Source organism: Silene latifolia, chromosome 11, assembly GCF_048544455.1.
Source record: "Silene latifolia isolate original U9 population chromosome 11, ASM4854445v1, whole genome shotgun sequence".
Taxonomy (NCBI): domain Eukaryota; kingdom Viridiplantae; phylum Streptophyta; class Magnoliopsida; order Caryophyllales; family Caryophyllaceae; genus Silene; species Silene latifolia.
The window spans coordinates 206,533,449-206,555,414 of record NC_133536.1 but is presented as its reverse complement, the minus strand read 5'-3'; the positions used below and the strand labels follow the sequence as shown (position 1 = coordinate 206,555,414).

General features: G+C 34.4%; 1 protein-coding gene and 1 long non-coding RNA gene across 15 annotated transcripts; both read left to right on the top strand.

Moving 5' to 3' along the window:
- The first annotated feature begins 1,058 nt into the window (after nt 1–1,058).
- Nucleotides 1,059–2,466, top strand: LOC141615394 (uncharacterized). Its single transcript, XR_012529837.1, has 2 exons — nt 1,059–2,014; nt 2,159–2,466. It is a non-coding gene; the product is annotated as an uncharacterized LOC141615394 (long non-coding RNA).
- An 11,050-nt stretch (nt 2,467–13,516) lies between these two features.
- Nucleotides 13,517–21,632, top strand: LOC141612465 (uncharacterized). 14 transcript variants are annotated; one of them, XM_074431249.1, is made up of 15 exons: nt 14,388–14,576; nt 15,067–15,254; nt 15,366–15,462; nt 16,036–16,124; nt 16,228–16,275; nt 16,887–16,954; nt 17,072–17,113; nt 17,656–17,701; nt 17,786–17,878; nt 17,997–18,111; nt 19,015–19,164; nt 20,159–20,247; nt 20,379–20,508; nt 20,668–20,791; nt 21,091–21,632. In XM_074431249.1, exons 3-9 carry the CDS (start codon nt 15,449–15,451, stop codon nt 17,788–17,790), a joined length of 312 nt encoding a protein of 103 aa, XP_074287350.1. In that variant the 5' UTR covers nt 14,388–14,576; nt 15,067–15,254; nt 15,366–15,448; the 3' UTR covers nt 17,791–17,878; nt 17,997–18,111; nt 19,015–19,164; nt 20,159–20,247; nt 20,379–20,508; nt 20,668–20,791; nt 21,091–21,632. The 14 variants fall into 14 exon arrangements, with proteins under 14 accessions (XP_074287358.1, XP_074287359.1, XP_074287349.1 ...); XM_074431247.1 differs by having other exon boundaries at nt 15,023–15,254; XM_074431258.1 differs by lacking the exon at nt 17,656–17,701 and having other exon boundaries at nt 13,526–14,576; nt 15,027–15,254; nt 17,072–17,342.
- Nucleotides 21,633–21,966: the final 334 nt, after the last annotated feature.

The window sequence follows — 21,966 nt, the reverse complement described above, 5'->3', positions numbered from 1 at the left end:
TAGCTAAATGGTTAATATTGACACATTGTATGTTGATAATATGGTCTTATGATTACTTAATAGTTAAGTAGTCATTGGTAGTTAATTTATATTATTTAAGGGTTAAATAATTAAATTAATATTTAATTATGTAAGATAATTTAAATATAAGACTTATAAAGATTTATGGGGCAAAATGTCGAAAACCGAAATGGAGCCATATTTGGTCCACTTGTTAGTGGAATATTATGGTCTTATGAGGACATAATAATTGTCCAATATGTGGCATTTTGCCACTCATATTGTCTCCCATAATTGTCATTTTATACCAATAATTTTCCACTAACTATTGTGTGGAAGAATTGAGTGAAAAAAAAAATTGAAGGAAAAACTTGGTCTTTGTTGTGGCCGAATTCATCACCTACAAGAGACCAATTTTTCTTCTTATTTTCTTCATCATTTTTCATCTTATAACACATATTAATACCTACTAATAATATTATCAAAGTAATAATATTAATTAGTATATCAAATACTCCCTCCTATTCCCGATAACCTTCTCTATTCATTGGTGGCACGAGAATTAAGGGTGTTTGAATTAAATAAGTTAAAGTATTGTGGTGGGGTGAGATAATTGGAAAGAGAGAAGGTATTGTGGGGTATTATTGTGGGGTGAGGTGATTAAAATAAGTATTGTTGTGGGGTAAGATGATTAAAATAAGATAAAGTATGTGTATTGTGGGGTATTGTTGTGAGGTAAAGTGATTAAAATAAGTATAAAACTTTACTAAATAAGGAAAGAGGGAAGGTATTGTGAATAGATGGAAAAGGAAAGAGGGAAGATTATGTAGAATAGGAGGGAGTATACAATTACAAGGATTACTACTATTTTTTACCTAGTTAGTAATATAGTAGTTTTTGGGTTGATTCTTGGGTGCAACCTTAGGAGATTACCAATTTTGGTAATTAAGGTGTTGGAGGATCATCCTTGTTGGATTAGCTCAAGAACAACATCAAGGAAGGAGTCCTTGAGTTGTGCCCTTTTTGCCTTATAGCAATGTAAGGAACTTTTGTCTTAAGATGGTTTAATACCATCTTTTATACATTTTATTTGCATGCATGTAGATTTAGACCACATTATATTAATTTGTAGTTTTAATATCATAAGATGAGTATTAATTTGGTCTAAATAACTAACAAAATGATCATTCCACCCTACTTATTCTTATAACCCCAACTTTTTTCGTCTTATACTCTTATTCCCCAAATGGCCAAATCCCCTCTTATCTATCTCCCTGCCACCACAAAGACACCACCACCATGATAAGCGACCCCACCTACCTATGTACCTTTCCACCACCATATCTGATGACCACCGATCGACCGCCACCCCCTGCATCTTCGACGGCCATTATCGCTCCAAACACCAACACCATGCGCCGCACGCACACGACCTCTGTTGTACCACGACATCATCTCCCATCACAAATCATCACCGCACCGCCTTTCAGTTGCCTCACCTCCACGCTCAACCGCATGCTTGCTTTTAGCCATATGACTAAGGCCATTAAATTGTGTTTTGTTCCCCAAATTCAAATCAGTAAGTGAAAATGGTTTGGAATAATGGTGGTGGTGACACAAAGATGGTACTAAATTGGTAACGGCGGTGCGAAAATGGTGAGATGGTGGTGCTTAGGGATGCGAAAGTGGTGGTGGGGGTACTAGTGGCTTTGTTGGCCACCGGAGAATGATCGGAGCGATAGGTCAGAGACTAGTATTAGGACGAAGGTCGCCTGGTGGTGTGGTGGTAGGTTCTGCGATGGGGTGGTAAAGTGGTGTTTTCGGAGGGGGTGGCTTACTGGCTACCGTAAAGTGGTGGAGTGAGGTGGTTAAGAGTAGGGGTAACAAATGGTTTTTACTGGTTAAGGGGGGAGGGGGGTAGTTTTATTTTTATTTTTTGTCATTTTATGTGAAAATAGAATTATAAAGACCTGACTAGCAGGTAGACGGTCATCATAGAGCATCATGAGAAGAGGTAGATAATAGAGCGGATTATTCTAGGATTAACTGAAGTTAAGATTAATATGAGAAGACTGTCAATAGTTGGGATTATTCATGTTAATTAATCCTTTTGTTTTTGTATGCGCTTTTTCTCATTATTAGCTTTGTGCAATTTCAGGGCTCCCATAACGCTAAGGATATTGATCTTTGCAACACCAAGGATTGTATCTTTGTCATCACTAAGAAATTTGCTGGACACAAATGTGAGAAGTTCGTTGAACCAACTGCAGAATCTGAATCTGGTGCCAGTAGTGGAAGCATCAGGAGGGAGTTTGAAGTCTGGTTAGCATCTAGTTATGGTTTATGAGTTTGAAGTCTGGTTAGCATTTAGTTATGGTTTATCAGTTGATTTTATGTGAAAGAAGTCTGGTTAGCATTTAGATATGGTTTATCAGTTGAATTTATGTGAAAGAATTGTTTGATTGTTGATGCTCTTCTATGTGAAAGAAGTTATCAGATACTGTAGAGGCATGATTTCTGACAATGAGAAATATCTTTTTGGAACAACATGTTATCATTGAACCCATATATAAAGTTTAGTAGTTTCTCACCGTCTTAACATTAAAACATGCCAAACACCAATCAAATTGAGCCCGGGTTTTGCTCGTTCCTAGTCTTGTACTTTTGTCATTCTATTTGATCTGTTTTATGTTTAAAATGAATATATCCCATCTTAAACAAGATTTTGTAATTTACACTATGTTTTCGGATCTCCAAGTCAATTACTAAACACCAATCCCTTTAAACTATGGCAACAAAAAAACGATAAAGAAAATATCTATAGTGTCTAAAATATCTAATCAATGTCTCACTAAAACTAGGGCATGGATAATTCAAATGATTATTAATGGTAGAACGTTGTAAAAGGGAATCTTAAAACAATAGATTATGATTTATGATATGATAAGAGATAAATATTTCTCACCTCTTCAGAGATTGTAGCTTTGTAAAGGCTTTATGGTTTGATTGTTCTTTAGGAGTTAGAATCACAGGAGGGGTGGACATTGATGTTACGCTATGGGTCATAAACTGGGTTACTTATTTCTTAATTGGCCCAGATCCCAACTCCCTCCTCTTTCACCCTTTTGCTACCCTTTGGAGAATTTAGTTTTGTAGGAATGAGATGGTTTTCAAAAACCGTCGCCCTTGGCCTTTGAGTGCTCTCAATTTTATTCTTGGTGACATTCAGTGTATGAATGAGGCTGTGAGTAGTAAGGATTTTAGCCTCCTTAGAGCACCTGTGTTGGATTACTCTCTTGTCTTTGGTTTAGCCACGAGAATTAGAAATTCATTCCCCTATTGGATTGTTAGTGGACCTGGGTGCGAAAATGTTTGCACTATCAAGTGTAATGCTGTTTGGAGGGCCGATAGAAGTTCTGGCATGGGGTGGTGCTTATTTGATGGTAATGGGACCTTAAGGAATACTGCTCACGCTCGTTCGTTTGCCTCGTCTGCCCTGCATGCCGAAGGAAATGCAACTATCATGGCACTCAAATGGGTCTTGGACGAAGGGTACCTTCATGTTAGACTAGTTACAGTTTGTCTTATCTTGGTTATGTTAGAAATCTATATCTCTTTACTCAACATATTCATATATGTTATAATTTTAATTTAGTCATAAAATTAAAAGATGATCTTATGCATGCAAACAATAATATAATTAAAGAAGAAATCATCATCTCACATTGATATTTCGGTTTATATGGGCACAAGTGAGTTCACATACTCACTTGTTCTTGAGCTTCCTTAAGTGGATGAACAAGGATTCAAGTAGAGAATCCCTCCCAAGGTTTTATACCCAAAGTAACAACTTAATAAAATTAATATTATTATTACTAGAACAATATTAATTTTGTATAAAAATTGACCCAAAATATTATTTGGTCTCTCAATAATTCGGTTAAGAGAGAGGGAGGAGAAGGAATATTTTATCTCTCTAAAATTCTAATTTTTTTAGATGAATAGAATGAATAATGGATACCCTAACTCTTGGTAGTGTATATGGTAAAATAAGGAGAAAAACCAATTGTTTTCTCCTCTTGAAAAACCGGGTGGCATGGGAAGGAAGGGATCAATGCATGCACAAGGTGGTCTTCACAAGATTAAGTAGGTTTGCATGGCTATTCCTTAGGTAAATCATTATGTTTAACATTAACATAATTAACATAATATATTCCTAATACCACCCCTAATTTCGGTCCATTTAGTGTAAAATGGAAAATCCATTTTACACATTATTTTGTCAATTTGTCACATGTTACATGTCACATAAAATTGTTATGTATTTTTAACATATTAAAAATCAACGCATTAATAAAAATACGTCATATACAAAATCGACTTAGTAATTCATAATTACTTGTACCAAAATAATTTACCAATTATAAATCACAACATCTTGTATTTATAATAATTTATTCATTCAAATGGAATTGTTTCCTTAAACAATAATTTCATCTAAGTAATAAAACAATTCGATTATTTAGACCGTATCTTATTTAATCAAATTTCAATGAGACACGTAAATATTACTTCCAAAATCGTCCGTTAATTTTAAGTAATTTAATTGACCCGTATCATCATACGATCAATTAAATGATCAATTAAGAGTGTTACCCTATAAGTATGACCTAAGGGGATCAACTGGTCACCACCGTCGCACGACGGTAATGTCAAACTCTAGTTAGCCAATCATTACCGATATGTGTGGACCAGTTGACAGTAAAATTACTTCCCAATTGTATTCTTTAAAATGAGACTTAAACATGTGATCATCATGATCGATAGTTGTGATCGCATTATTGTCGGAGGACACATATTCCAACAATCTCCCACTTATCCTCGACAAGTGTGTGTCACCAATTCTCTTGTTCTATTACTATCTCCCACTCAATGCAAGGTGTCTTTCAGGTCGTACTTGCAAGTGATCATATCGAGGGTGGTTTCCTCGATCTGGAGAACAACAGATTGACCGGATTCATCTACCATAGATATCTTCCGAGCGTGGCCACGCATTTCCAGTTCATTACTCCTCGAGTGGCCCTGAGATATTGTTATAACCCTGACTAGGGGTGGACAATTCCTATCGCACTCATTCCCTTCGACTAACCTCAACCATCATAACCCAAAATATGTCCATTTGACCCCATTTACGAAGGTCGTAGTAACACAAATCAAAGTTAATCTGAAACTGTGCCATCTTAGGAGAACAGTCTTTAGTCAAAAGAATCGACTCATTAGAATACTATAGTAGCTCTCGCCACGACCAGGCTATATAAATTTGTCAGAACTCTATAAACGGTCATAAGGCCCGACAAAGTGTTCCTAATAGTCTGCATATGTGATCGACTAGTCATTCTCATATGACTCTATGGCACTTAAACTTGCCATCAATCGCATCATATTCTAGTCACTTCGAGACGTCACCTCATGTAAGTAACTATGGGCGAATACAATGTTAATCCGTGTTCACTTTAACGGGGTTCAATTGTCTCTATAACCCGTTTGGATGTAAAAAAGTATGAGGTGAGTTAATAATAACTCAAACGACAAATGTCGACATCACATTCGGGTAGTCAATACCATATTACAACCTTGTGATGCATACCGTAAGTGTGTAAACACTTGTTGATAGCAATAGAAGTTTAACATACCATGTGTCCATGTGTTCAAACTTCTTATAATCGCATTTTCCTTTACGTTCATGTTATCTTTCATAGCACGAACCTTACCAAGTACACAAATATGTTCACAACCTTGGTTTGGGTTCTTTGTCTTGAAAGAACTTCCCCGACGATTATCACATAACCAATGAATTTGTGGTGAATGATATAGCTTGCACTGATCAAGTACTCCACCCACTCACAATGCACTAGGTAAATGTTTTGCAGAGTCTTGCAACAATTGTCAAGATGATTAGTCTAGCACTTCTCACAAGTCCTAGCATTTTAGAAAATATTAGTTTTGAGTAACTTGTTACTTCAACTAAGTATCTTTCCAAACTTCCTATTTCTCCTTTTAGCTTAAAAGCTTAGGATTTTCATAAATCCTTACATGTGTTCGAACTACAATATGTGTAACCTCTTGACACATAACAAAGTCTTTTGTCCAACACTGAAATCGCTCATCGGATTCTCCTCGAGAATTCATGACGTTTCTTTTATGGCTTGCCAATGATTCTTCATGCTCTTATGCATATTATTCATTATTGGACATGTGCATGATTATTCTAATGGCGGAAACATTAGTAACTTTTAATCATGTCATCAACTATACTTAGGTTCAATGAATGACCATGACTGCTAATGGCAATTCCATTTTCATTTACATGAATAACCTACATTTCTCGTTGATACGATGTGTATCTCTCAATACTTATCCAACATCTCATGATGTAGTTGGATTCATTATAGTCCATTTTCATCCAGAATTGAAAACTCAAATACTCCTTTGTGAAGGAAAGTATTAGCTCGTCATTCTCAATGAGTCCCACTAAATTCCATATCTTCACATGATAATTTCCAACTCCCACTTAATTCCACATGTTTCGTAATTGACTACTCAATCGAAACATTTCAAGAATTTGAAATATATTTTTGCTTTGCCAAGTTATTAAGATAAAACCATATATGTTCCCATCATATCCTTTCAAAATACTTATTTTGAAGAGGTCTCATCTTAACCTTATGAAAAGAGATTTTAATCTCTAACTCATTCATTTTATAATGATGCGTAGCAATGTCATTATTTTAAATATGAATAATATCTAATACACGTCCTTCAAAATACCCTTTTCGAAAGGAGGTTTAACCATTTCATTTTTATAATGAGGTTAAGTAATGACATTAGCGTGGTTAATACTTAACTTAGTTCTTGTGGATATCAGTATATCAATATTTGCAACTTTGAATTATATAGGCTCTTAAGTAAATATCAATATTGAAACTATTGGTCAAAATTTATCATAAACTAGTCAAAACTCTTGTTAAGACTTTATATTAGTCATTTCCAAAATTTTCTTTTGATCTACTCGTGTAGTTATCTTGAGAACATATTCTTTTGATTACTTCACTTGGTCTCTTTTGTCATGTAGATCTATTCGAGACCATAGATCTCATCTATTGCGTATACTATATAAATAGATATACCTTTATTCAAATCATTCTCCCTTGCGTAGATCTCATTTACACAAGTACACAAATTTATCTTGGTGTTCTTTGTGTCTTCATTTTTCTCCCACTCTATCTTTGGAATGAATACACTAGAGATTCAAAGATAGCTTATGAGACACAAATAATGATTTTTGAAGTATAAGGAGAATTACCTCATAGGTTGACTAATAGTTTTAGATTTTGTAAGTGTACTTGGTGATTGACATTCCTTTAAGATAGTTCATTAACTCAATATCACTTTATAAATGATCATTCACAAGCCTTAAGCTTGTGGACATATAATGAATCCCATCATTATAGTTGTCTATTAGATCACTTTAAGTGAATGATCATATGTTTCTAAGAGCAAGCATGTAAAGACGAATTTTAGAACAAGGATAAAAACGATAAAACGGGTGACTTGGGTTGCAAATCAAGTCATTATTATCCAAAATACAACCATTATCCAAAATACATTTCCATGTCGAACACGGAAATCAAAAGGTTCTAAAATCCGAAACATAATTAAAATAAGACAATAAAAAGCGAAGATTCATGGAAGCTATTCCTAGCTTCTCGATGGTTTCTCAAGCTTGCTTTTCTTTTCCCTTGTCCTTGCTTGGTGGAAGCCCTATTTACAATAAAAAGGGAATACATTATCACAACTTTGTATCACAATACCATAGTTGAATTAGAAACATAAAAGAAAGGATAGTCATTAACCTACTGGAGTGATTTTTCCAGCCTTAATGTCACCAAGGTATTTGGAACAATTTCTTTTCCAATGTCCAACACCATTACAATAATGACATTTATCAAGAGGACCTTTCTTGATTTTGGAAGTGCTAGCTTCATAAGTGCTAGCTTTGGTGAAAGTGGGAGCTTGTTTCTTACCCTTCTTCCCATTCTTCTTGAACTTGCCCTTACTTTTGGTGCTTATGTTAAACACATCCTTAGGTGGGTTAACATTTAACCCCATGTCTCTTTCGACTTGCACAAGTAACTTGTGCAATTCTTCAAGAGATACGTCCTTGTCTTGCATGTTAAAATTCACCCGGAATTGAACATATGCTTTGACCTTGGATAAGGAGTGTAGAATCCTATCTACAACAAGTTCTTTGGGGATTTCAACTTTTTGAATCTTCAAGGTCTCGACTAGCTCCATTAATTTGAGCACATGAGGGCTAACCTTTTGGCCCTCTTTGAAGTCGAGATCAAAGAATGACGCGGCCGCCTCATATTGGACGATCCGCGGAGTTTGTGAAAACATTGTAACAAGCTTGGAGTAGATTTCATTAGCGGTGCCCATCTTAAAGGCTCTTCTTTGGAGATCCGCCTCTATCGCAAAGATTAACACGTTTTTAATTGCGGCGGACTCCTTGTGGTAAGCCTCATATGCTTCCCTAGTAGCGGCACTCGACCTAGCATTAGGTTCGGGTGGAGAGGCCCCGGTGAGGTAACGAAGCTTGTCGTCACCTTGGGCGGCTAATTTGAGTTGGGCATCCCAATCGGAGAAATTTGACCCATTCTTTTCAAGTTTACATCCATCCATAAAGGATCGGAGCCAAGAAGTATTAGTGAGAGGTGTGGCGTTGGTGTTTGGATTGGCCATTTGATATGAGAAATAAAAGCGGTCTACAAAACAAAATATAGAAGGAATAAAACATATGTCGTTTTCAATATAATAATACTCGGTAAAAAAAAAGTTAAACAAGTTTTTTTGCATTTATCTAGTGACCTCTACCCAACTTGATAAATGATTCCAAAACCCAAATTCATATTAACTTAGGGCACGGTGTGCCGAAATACCCTTTATTAACATAACTCGGTGGATTAACCTTTTAATCGATTCTACTTTTAGAACTCTTGGTCGATAAAATTTACATTAATGTTTATCTCTAGCCCGAAACACATCCGAAAATCGTCGTGAATACTTTCGTTGAGTAAAACCCAAATTTCGAATAAATGTGCCCATGATCCAAACTCATATCAACTTAGGGCACGGTGTGCCGAAATACCCCTTATTAACATAAATTCGGTGGATAGACATTTATCACCCACTTCCCCTACGTAACAAGGTTTGTACCCCGGTAGGGCCGAGTGCACTCCCTCGCGAAATAGGTTTTCATGGTTTCTACTATTTGGTTAGGCTATGTCTCAATTGATTGTTTTAACGAGAGGTCATGTCAATTTATTATCTATCACGTTTTAAGTGAACTAAAGCGGTGAACTACGATAATTCTAATTGACACGGTCGATAAACTCGATAAAAGATGATGCATGTTTTAGTTGTGGCGATTTAGCGATGCATGCAACATATAAATAAAATGCAAAACATAAAATAAATCCTAGTATGACCTTCCTAAAATAGAAAATCTAATTAACTATTACATATTCGGAAACCAACTCCATTGGTCCTTTGAACTTCGGTTATGGCACGCATCTCGAGGTAACACCGTCTATATGTATCGTCTTCTTGAATGACTCCGTCTTTATGGAACTCCGGAATAAATAAATAAATTACATAATTTCCTATTATACATATGTAATTAAAATAAAATAAATCTATTAAATTACAAAACGGTGATACGAGATCACAATAAATTACAACCGAATCGATATTCCCATACATTTCGGGTAATACCAATTAAAAACTAAGGTCATACTAAGTAAAATTACAAAATTCAAAATTACATAAAATAAAATTATGACAATCATAAATAAAATGCAGCATTATAATATGTATGAACATGCCCAATTTTATGCTAAATCGCCTTTAAGTAGCCAATATCGTATATTTAACGGTTTTTACGGATTTGCGTTATTCAACGTTTTAAAATCACAATAAATTACATAAATTCATATTTATGCATAAGTTAATTACCCTAACCTCTTAGGTCTCAAAATTAGTCTCCACTAACTATTTGACTATAATTAACTCATATTTCTTAAAATTGTTCATTAATGGACCTAAAATTACAATAAAAATGCTATAAACTTCAAATAAATCACAAAAATTTCAAATAAATTCAAAATTTGAAATTTAAACTTATGAACATTATGGAAAAAATACCATTACACTCATAATGTTCAAAAACTTAGGTTAAAATTTCGAAAATTTTCCGGAAAAACTATGTTGCGGTTTGTTGGATTTATTAATTATAATCATAAAAACATGAGAAAAATATATTCATCAACTTTTCAATTTTAGATCTGAAAAAGATAATAAAATGCAACATGTGACATTTTTCCTTAGTCATGAAGTATGTTTTAGCAATTATTCACTAATTAAGTCACTATTTATGCTATTTTTAATCAAAAATTCATAAATCATGCATAAAGACTTCAATATAGCCTATTATTTTACACACATCTTGTAAAATTGAATGTGACAACATACTAAATTTCTATGACCAGATTCGAAATTTATCTCATATTAACCTATTTTTCTTCTAAATCCGATTTTAAACATGAAAAATCCATATTTCGATCATAAAAACTCCAAAAATTCTGAAACTTTACAGGTCATCTAAAAATAAAACATGTGATAACATATCCAAAAACCACTGGAAAATTCGAAGTTTAGCTAATTTTAGTCCGAAAATGACATTTTAATCATAAAATCATATTTTTAATGCCATTATTATATAAGATGAACAATAAAAATCCATAAATTAACCAAAATATCCTAAACACATTTTAGGACCAGAAACTTTAACATGCATAATTTTATTTCGTGATATATCATAATAACACAAATTTACAAGTTTTATATGTTAATCGTATAACTCTGAAAAACTATAACCGATTTGCATGCAAACAACCAAGGCTCTTGATACCGCTTGTTAGAAATCTATATCTCTTTACTCAACATATTCATATATGGTATAATTTTAATTTAGTCATAAAATTAAAAGATGATCTTATGTATGCGAACAATAATATAATTAAAGAAGAAATCATCATCTCACATTGATATTTCGGTTTATATGGGCACAAGTGAGTTCACATACTCACTTGTTCTCGAGCTTCCTTAAGTGGATGAACAAGGATTCAAGTAGAGAATCTTTCCCAAGGTTTACCCAAAGTAACAACTTAATAAAATTAATATTATTATTACTAGAACAATATTAATTTTGTATAAAAATTGACCCAAAATATTATTTGGTCTCTCAATAATTCGGTTAAGAGAGAGGGAGGAGAAGGAAGATTTTATCTCTCTAAAATTCTAATTTTTTTAGATGAATAGAATGAATAATGGATAACCTAACTCTTGGTAGTGTATATGGTAAAATAAGGAGAAAAACCAATTGTTTTCTCCTCTTGAAAAACCGGGTGGCATGGGAAGGAAGGGGCCAATGCATGCACAATGTGGTCTTCACAAGATTAAGTAGGTTTGCATGACTATTCCTTAGGTAAATCATTATGTTTAACACTAACATAATTAACACATAATATATTCCTAATACCACCCCTAATTTCGGTCCATTTAGTGTAAAATGGAAAATCCATTTTACACATTATTTTGTCAATTTGTCACATGTTACATGTCACATAAAATTGTTATGTATTTTTAACATATTAAAAATCAACGCATTAATAAAAATACGTCATATACAAAATCGACTTAGTAATTCATAATTACTTGTACCAAAATAATTTACCAATTATAAATCACAACATCTTGTATTTATAATAATTTATTCATTCAAATGGAATTGTTTCCTTAAACAATAATTTCATCTAAGTAATAAAACAATTCGATTACTTAGACCGTATCTTATTTAATCAAATTTCAATGAGACACGTAAATATTACTTCCAAATCGTCCGTCAATTTTAAGTAATTTAATTGACCCGTATCGTCATACGATCAACTAAATGATCAATTAAGAGTGTTACTCTATAGGTATGACCTAAGGGGATCAACTGATCACCACCGTCGCACGACAGTAATGTCAAACTCTAGTCAGCCAATCATTACCGATATGTGTGGACCAGTTGACAGTAAAATTACTTCCCAATTGTATTCTTTAAAATGAGACTTAAACATGTGATCATCATGATCGACAGTTGTGATCGCATTATTGTCGGAGGACACATATTCCAACAGGTTATGTAGGTTGTTGGAGCGGAGAAGGCGAATGCATCTGTTAAATGAAAATGAGATGTAATATTTTATTTTGATTTAAGATTTTAGATTGATAACTTGTATATTCAAATGTGTTAATTTTCATCATAAAATGTCGAGTTGTTAAAATAAAATTGAAATATAAATTAAATTAAATTTTGTAATTGCGCTTCTCTCCTTTTGGGCCAGTCTTATGTTATAAGACGGTTCTATAGGAAAGTTGTTACTTGTTTTAACATTAAACACCCATCCGAATATACAAAGCTTCCAAATAATTTTCTTGGACTCTTGTAGAATGCGTGTTAATGCTTTTAATATAAGGAATAATAACGCCAAATATAAAAGATGTTGTGCTATCATTATGTGAGAGTATTATTTAACCACTTAACTTTTCTAAGGTGTGTTTTGAGTAGCAAAATACATACCAATGTGACGTTATGACTATGCTTCAATATCGACTTCTAGGACCACTTCAATAGTCTTGTTTTAACATTTCAACTTTTCTAAGGTGTATTTTGAATCACAAGTACATTCTGGTGATACGCTATGACCATGGTGCAATATTGTTTTTTAGGATGTCGTACGTTTCACTTGTGATAAAGACCAAGAAGAATTGTCTACCATATAAACCAACTAACAGCTACTTCACTCGTTTCCAATTAGTTTGGGAATAAAACCTTCTTAAACTTTTAAACCGGACTGTCTCTCTTCCGTATAGTGGTGGCCCAGCCCAATTACGAAATTTAACATAGGACCACTCAATAGTCAATACTATTGAGCCTTTGTCTCATAGAGTCATAGGGGCTCCCAAATGAAACTTGCAATAGCATGTTCTACTCTACCGGTATTCATGTCTTCAACTTGCTAACACTAGTAAACTTGTGCAAAAATAGAATTGAAATCCATCATTGATATATATTTAATTGCAATTAGTCTCACTATAGACGGATATATCCGGCTTAAAGTAAAAGACGGTCAAATATGCTTAAAGTGGTGACATTTTTTAGTCTCATCATGTAACTTGTTGCTTGTCTTATGCTTAAAGTAAGAGAATATTTGTCCAGTCTATAACTATAGACGGATGTCTCCCGTTCATAATGAGAATTTGTGATTCAATTATAAGATCGTTCTTTGAAATATTATGAAAAGCGAATTTAGATATACAAATATTATGACTCATTTCCATATCCATATCCATATCCATCCATACAACTCTTTAAAAAACCCCAACTGCCTTTACTGTAGCCAGAACAGTGACTTTATGTATTTCTGACCATTTTGCCCCTGACTCTTATGGTTAGGTTTCTCGCTGCTTTCCCCTTCTTTGTTCTACACACACTCTCTCTCCCCTGCGATTTTGCTTCTACATTTCTTTGCCATTTGCATGCTATTTGATTCACTACAGTAGCAATCCCCTTCTATGTTAACTATTGGTGTGGGTTATTGATTGTCAATTAGATGAAATAGTTTACGTTTTTTTTTCAGTTTAACTTGATTGCATGAATTATTTGGGACTTCTTTTTAGGTTTAAATTGATTGCATGTGATAATTGAGGCTATTTTAATTTCTGGGTTATTTGATTTGGGTATAATTTAATTTTCCTATTTGTTGAAGAAATTTTAATTAAGTTGGTGCAATTTGGAGTCTTGTTTCTTTAAGATGCTGGATTGCAGTTTGACATAATTATATTTCAAAATGAGTATGTCATTGGGAGCTAGATGATGTTTGTGGACAAGTAGTTTGACTGAGCTACTTTAGCCATATATTATTTCGTCTGATTCTCCTTTTGTATCTCCCACCCTCATTCCACATTTTAATTTCTCAATTCTTTTCCACTACTCACTGTATTTTCGATTGATGCTGATGTTAGATGTTAACTATTGAGTTTTATGTTAAGGTGTATGCTTAAAGATTGTAAATTTGCCTGAATGATGCTGTTTTTACTAGACCAACTTCCTGTTATCCTTATAAAAGAGTACAATCTCATTTGGGTAATGCTTTATTTTTGCTTTTTAATTATGTTTTTCCTTGTAATTTAGTTATATGAGAAGTTGGGTTGGTTTTGAGTATGGCAAATTCGTCAAAATTTTGATCTTTACTATGTAGCACCTTTGTATTATTTGTTGTATTTTGGTTGATATATCGAAGACATGGGTTATCTTCACTTCAAACAAGGTGTCTTGCTACTGCGCATAAGAAGGAGAAGCCACTTAGTCCTGTTCTTATTTCATTTTCTCCATTAAGTCAACCTTCAAGGTATTATTAGGAGATTATATGTTGCAGCTGCCAATACTATTGCTTCTTATTGCAATTTGAATTTGAACTCGAGTAAACAAGGATGCAGTTACTGGATCCTTATAGCTGTCTGCATTCTGAGCATATTTTAGCATTTAGCTATTTATTTCTCAAAAACCATGTCTTTGTCATATGGATATTTTATGTCGGAAGTGTGTTTCTGAAAAGAGTAAGAGTATAGCTTTCTAGCTATATGAAGATTGGATTTGAAAAGAAGAGTATGCAATTGATGAATTTAGTATACCGAGCCTAGGTTTGGCATCATCTGCTGCATGGATCCTTGTCTCCTCTTTTGCTTAAAGTCTCATATGCTCTTGTTGCCAAACATTTATACAAGGCTTAATCGACATTATATAAAAATGATTTGCAATATCATGTTTATAAATTTTCATCATTGGTTAATGAAGCTAGGATCAGGGATCTCAATGTACTGTTGCTATGAGTATCACAGCAAAGCTAGCGGCGAGACTCGAGAGGGTTCACAATGAAAGGATTGATTCAGAAAAAGGTTTATACATTGTTTTTGTATATGGTGGTACTCCACATACTACTAAGAAAAATTGGAGCTCTCGACAACTTGCCGATCATTCTCGTCCGACTGCCGGGGTTTGGGGCAATATCCTCAAAATAATTTATCAGGTAAATTACTCTGTTTCCGAAACAAGGGAGCTGAAGGTACATGATGTTTTATCCTTTTGTGTATATCATTTGTTTTACGACGAAATTTGATCGATGTGCTTTCTCAAACAGATGAGTGCAGAAGCTGTGAGCTGTGATACTCACTGATATGGTGTTTTGGTTCATACTTGTGCATTTCCTCTCAACAAAGAACTATGATCTCAACTTTGTGAGCACCTAATCTCTAGCTCAAAACATTGTGCATACATCATGCTTTCAAGAAATCAATAATCTAGGGATCAATTAGCCACATTTCACTTTTTTATCGATAAGAAGCAAGTCATTTAATACCTACGAAGTAAAAATAATACGGAGTAATACAAAGTTTTCAAATTTATGATAGGATATATTGAATGTATAAGGTTTTGGTGCAAGTATTTGACTTGAATCTCGCCTTAAACCTTAAACCACCAACCTATTTACAATAGGACGACATTGCGTTTTGCCTACGCAAATACATGTAAGATAAAATCTAATGTAACTATGTTAATCATGTGGCCAGTTTATAATAAACATGCACACAATCAACCTTGTCTTCCTGCTTTGTGATACTGCATTGAATAACTTGGTGATTTATCTACACTTATATAGTTACTTCCTCCGTCCCAATCATTTGTTCACCTATGATCAAAATACCCAGCAAAGTGAATATAAAAGGTAAACAAATGACTGAGTCGAAAATAGTATACGATTTCATTCTACACATTCCATGTACTAAGTTTATTTGTTATTTTGGTGGCAGCATTTCCCTTGGATTAGGATTAGCATACTTCATACTTTGGACATCATTGTCATTTTTCAGTGGGTCCTTCATGCTTGTATATCAATTTCGTAAGCCAGCCAATCTACTTGTTTTCCTTCTTCGTAAAGCATAATGTAACTTCTTAGTTTTGTTCTCTAATTAGTCCCTTTCTATACTAAATTATGTAAACAGGTGGCTGTATCCATTCTTGGACTTGTCGTCGTCGTTTGCCCCTTTGTGGTATGTTACATTCAACCCCACGAAACATTTCATATGCGTTTTAGTCGAAAAGTTAAACCTTCGTCTAGGCATGCCATAAAAATTCGGTTTCAGTCTTAACATCTGAAATTTCTGAATGGAAACTTATCGTGGAAATCATGATCGGTTTGACATGTTAATACTTAATACCATGCATCTAGGATTGTTATACACAAGAAACCTGGGCAATGGTTACTAAAGCTTCGGAAACTTTAGAAGACGCGTTTTATTGGCTGTCATGACAGAAAATGTAATACCATGCATATGCATCAAGATCATAATAGCAAAATGGAGCTAAGTAACATGGTCAGACTATTTTTATGACTCATATGTTTCCACCTTATCCCCATACCGATGCTTAGGCTCATGAAATATCGTCTTAAGAAAGGAACTTGAAGGATGAGAATGAGATCGTATGAATGACAAATCTATTTATGTTCTTTAATTAGTTAATTGGTATATGGCTTTCTCATCTTTGGTTGAGCTAGAAATTTTACCTAGATTGCAAGCTATTGTGTAGGTACTAGGTAATGTCAGTGCCATTACCCCTGATCCATTACTCATCGCCTTGGTGTGCCTTATCAATTTTGAAGCTTGGAAATCGGGATACTATGAGAGACGTGAGGGTGCTTGCTTATATAAGTTTGAGCTTGAGAGAGATGTAAGCATCTATGTCAAGTCAATCTCATTCAGTAACATATATGAAGAGATATAGTGATACTAAATATTATGATATTATGCATGCTAAGGCACTTACTAAGACTTTATCGTGAATCAGATGTTTACATGTTCATATCAAATTGTTGGGAGGCATGAATTTGCAACATAAGTTTTTTGGATGTCGACTTGGAAAAGGTAGCTTGAATATGCTGCTGGTTCTCTTCGGAGATTCAGGTAATTATATTAAGTCTTTTAGACTTAATTATCTGAATCTGACGTGAAAAGAACTAAAGGATAATAGATGGCGAGGATCGGCATATTGATCTCATGGGGGAGAGACTGTAATACGTGGAGGAGGTCTGGTGGTCCAGCGATGAACGTCGCGACTGGTAAGGTAGCTTCGTCTCAATAACTTCAACTGAATGTTAGACGTTAACTATTAAGGTAAAACATTGATTGTGAACTGAAGAAATTAGGGATTATATTTTTACTTTTAATCCGATTGAATTGTAATAATCTGGGGGGGTCAAAACAGAAGACTTGATTAATTATGATTTTTCCCCTCTCATATTGGGGTGGAACAGAGAACTATCAATAGTAGCATAACAAGTTGTATCTTTAAGGAATTCAACCCTAACTTAAAGATTCAAGAATCTTAATAGAGCTCCTTGAATCTTTGATTTGGGTGGAATTCCTTAATTTTCCTTAAAGATTCAAGGTTCCTTACAGATTCAGGGTTTCCACACTTGTGAGTATTACTCCTTAAATGTAAATTTCTGAGTATAGATTTCTACCACTTTTTAATACTGAATTGATGCTTACAATCTTAAAGGTTGAGATCAAGCAAGGAAATCAAGAGGGTTGGATTTGAGGTGGTTACTATGGGTGGTCGAAGAGCCACTCTTGCTTCAATTAACAATTCTAGGTATACAATTATACTCCCTCTATTGCCGACAGTCATAGTTTGAAGTAATTCATTTGCTATTGGAACACACTTGATTTCTTCATATTCGGATCTTAAGAGCAGAATTGTTCACATGCAGATTCTAAGCAGATCTGATATTGGTTTGACTTGCCCAATACTCGAAATTTACAGCAATTATTCTTTATATGCCTATCATCTGCTGGTCCGCTGATGAGCAGTAGTATTTTTGTAAGGTACATGTCTCTATTTACTGCAGTTCAAAATTTATACTGTTAATGATATGCCTCCTAGCAATGTTTAAATATTTAGTTTGTTTGAAATTTAATTCTACGATTTCATTACCGCTTTATCAAAGTCAAATGTTTATATGTTTCTTTGACCAACAAGTCGACGAATATTGCAAGCTTTATGCATGGCTTTCTCATCTTTGGTTGAGCTAGAAATTATACCTAGATTGCAAGCTGTTATACAGGTACTAGGTAGAGTCAGTGCCATTACCCTGATCTATTACTCATCGCCTTGGTGTGCCTTACCAATTTTGATTGAGCAATTGGATTGCGAAATGTTGTAAGAGTTTGTTATTTTTCATTGTCTTTCAAGGTGACATAATGCAAGCTTCATTGCTTTTTATGGTGGGACTATGAACACTTTTATTTGAAACAAATTTCATCTTTGTGCTATTTTGAGATCTAAGATGTTGAATTAGAGTTTTAATGAAGATTTGATTTAGCTTCTTAGGTGGTTATAGATATGAAAGAGATCACGGAAGCCAAATAGACCATATATTAGCTACATTGAATAGTGCACTGAGATCTATCAAGAGGAGATTGATAGTTTACTATTGGCTTGTTTTATATATTTGCTTTAAGAAAACTATGTGCAATTAGTTTCAGAAAATATCCACTTGAAAGACTGACTAATCAGGCTTTCATAACGTTCGAATATTAGTCATTGTTGTTTACAAGAGTATCTTGACGTAACTAAGAGTGAAACATTGTGAGAGATTTAAGGTCTTAGGGCACGTAGTCACTAAAGCATCGTAAAACAAATTTAGTTTGATATCCGAAAATTAGTCTTGTCGTTTCTTTCTCATTCATTATTCACTTGTTCAACAATTTATATTCATTTTGTGCAAGGGCTCCGACAAACACGGTGGTGAAGAAAGGCAAGGCTTATGGTGGCACACCTAATGATGGCGGTGTTAAAGATGTCACACTACTGAGAAGGCGATAAATAGGGGAGTGTGAAGGTTGAATGAGGTGCCGGGGGTGCGAGATGATCACAAGGTTTGTTAGCAAATTGTCAAGCAACTTGTAGGATATTGAATCCTTTTGATTTCACTTATGCTTGCTCTATGTTCGTAATTTGTGATAATCAGGAGTGACACTTAGGATAATCCATGGGGGTGTCGTAGGACTTTATTTAATAGGTTTATTGGTTTGCAGAATTGGCCCTTGTTAATCCAGTTCACGTATTTAAGCTCTTATAACAACCTACACGATGGTAGGAAGAACAACAATTATTAACAAATAGTTTATGTTGGCTACTTTTCCTTTACTTGTTTATGATATAGTGTGTCACTATATTTTGTTATTTAAATACTAGGGAACCACCTCTTAAATTATTTTGCGCCTAGAGGGAGTGAGTTCAGCCCTATGTGATACATTCGCTGATCCAAATGTAAGTTGACTTATAAAATTGGGGTGGTTTGTTGGTGATGGATTCAGAGACGTAGTTACAGAATCCATTAGCTTTCTTAGTCATGTGCGTGCAGGGCATGATTATTATCATTATGTTGTTTCATTTTAGCTTATTAGCTTGAGACCATTAATATACAACCAAATCTACACATAAAGGTCTCATATAACTTTAGCCTCAAACTAATTGTATGCCAGTCAGCTGACATGTCGGGAAAAGAGGGTAGAAAAAAATTGTAAATCATTAGAATGAAATGCTATGTTCAATGTTCCGTATTAAAAAGTGTAGTTAGGATGTAGATTGAACCAAGATAAGCACTCTCAGAAGCAAACCTTCTTCCCCAAAGGATAAAGGAACGATTGTTAACACTTTCATGTTCATACGTTTGGTGACTTGTGCAAATTAGTCAGATCATGAAAAACTTCTCCTTTCTCCAATTCAGTTCCATTTTTGCACTTTCGTCTGCTAATTCCCCATTTCAGTTCCAGTTTTACTATATTAATTCATTCCTCATTCGCCTTTTTATTTATTATTTTAATATTCATTTGCTTTTTCGACTGTTTCTTACATTTATTTTTTTAGAAAGCAATTGCAGTTGTTGAGGATAACAAAAATCATGGTAAAGTTCATGCTATAGATCAAAGTTGAGTACTAGGCTGGCCATCACTAAGGTAGTTCTCTCGTACGTTTTGCTCTTGTCTTACTGTTGATGCTTTTTTTTTTGTGTATTTTTTCCCTTTTCTGCTGCAATTTTCCATTTGGTTTTATCACAGAATTTTAAAGTTGTGTTTTTCCTCTTTAGTCTCTTCTTTGGAGGTGGTAAGCAGAAGACAGAAAGTACTCAAGGGAGTTGTTGGCAACGTAAAGTTTGAAGCACGATTTAAATTCGCGTCTCTATGTGTTGTGTTACAGATTTCCTCACCATGATTCAGGCATGTCAAGACTTCAAAGCATTTTGTGTCAGAATGTTGCCCTGTATGCACAAGTGTCCTTAGATTCTGAGAAACACATGTTTGTTGTATGTCGGGATTTTCTTTTTACCGTTTCGGACAACTTCCTTGATACATTTTTGCCTTGTCAATTTTTTTTAGGTCCGGAGGGAGGAACATGTTATAAAGCTTGCTCCAGTAAAAAGATACTGTAACTATCATTCTGAGGTCTATCACTGTTAGACAGGTCTAGGAATGTAGCGGCAGCCGGCAGATAATGGAACAGGTATACCCACAATCTTCGGGTCCATTAAGTTATATATGGTTGTTATGAAGTCCTCTCATGGAAAGTTCTATCTGTATCGGGTAAATTATCGTAAATTTTCATGTGAGACGGTCTCACACTATTTGTACGGTCTAATTATATAACAGTAAATGTTGTGCTAAAAATACAAGAAAAAAATGGCTCTAAAAATAGTTTGGCAAAATAAGGGACTGTATAATATATTTGTCTTAATCTTCGTATAACCACGAAATAACGAAATCGAAAAGAGTGCTTATTTCATCATTGTTGTAAACTTGCAGATTTTAGTGCTTGATGAAGAAGGATAGCTTGGACACTAGATTGAGGAGTTTGATTTTGTTGTTTTCATATTTACCAAGGAAAGATAAAAAAAGTAAGACCTAGGAAATTCTTGCTTAGGTAGCTGAAGTGGGTCATTTAGTTTGCCCAAAATCTCATTGAAGACGGTACTTATCCGTCACTTTGGAGTGACGGATACCATTTCCTCTCACAAATGACCCAAATAGAGGAGAGAGGGAAGCACATGGGGGTGCCCCCACCTTGTCCCTCTATCCGTTTTGTGAGTGGTATTACCCGTCACTTGCTCCGACCCGTCTTCAGCAAGACTAACTGGTAATTTGCAAGTTCATGCTCCACTCTATTCCTTTATTTTAGTTGTTTCTTGCTGGTCTTTAAGTAAGTCTCTTTGCCAAAAAAAATAAAGGCCTCTTATGGCTGGCGTTGTCATTCTTCCTTCTATTTTACGACTCGTGTTACAAGTTACAATTATTTTGCATTTTCAAGCATTCACGGCAGTATTGTAATAAACACTATGTTCACTTCACCATCTGACGTAGGTTAGTGATTATGCTTCTGGATGACTGATTATTAGGGTGGGTATGACTGACGTAGTGATTAAATGCGTAAATATGGCAGTGGGTATTTTGCTTAGGTGTTTCTGTACTTGTTTAGCCATGTCTATAAGTTTATTTCGCCCTATCTATAAGTTACCTAACGAGCATATCACATGGTTAGAAATTCACTTCCTCTGTGTTTTGCCTGCCTACTATGCTGATTGTTACCAATGGATGACATGCTTAGTGCATGTTGGTAGTTTGAGAAAGACTGATATTGATCGTAATCTTAACAACGTAACAATTTATATTCATGGAGATTTA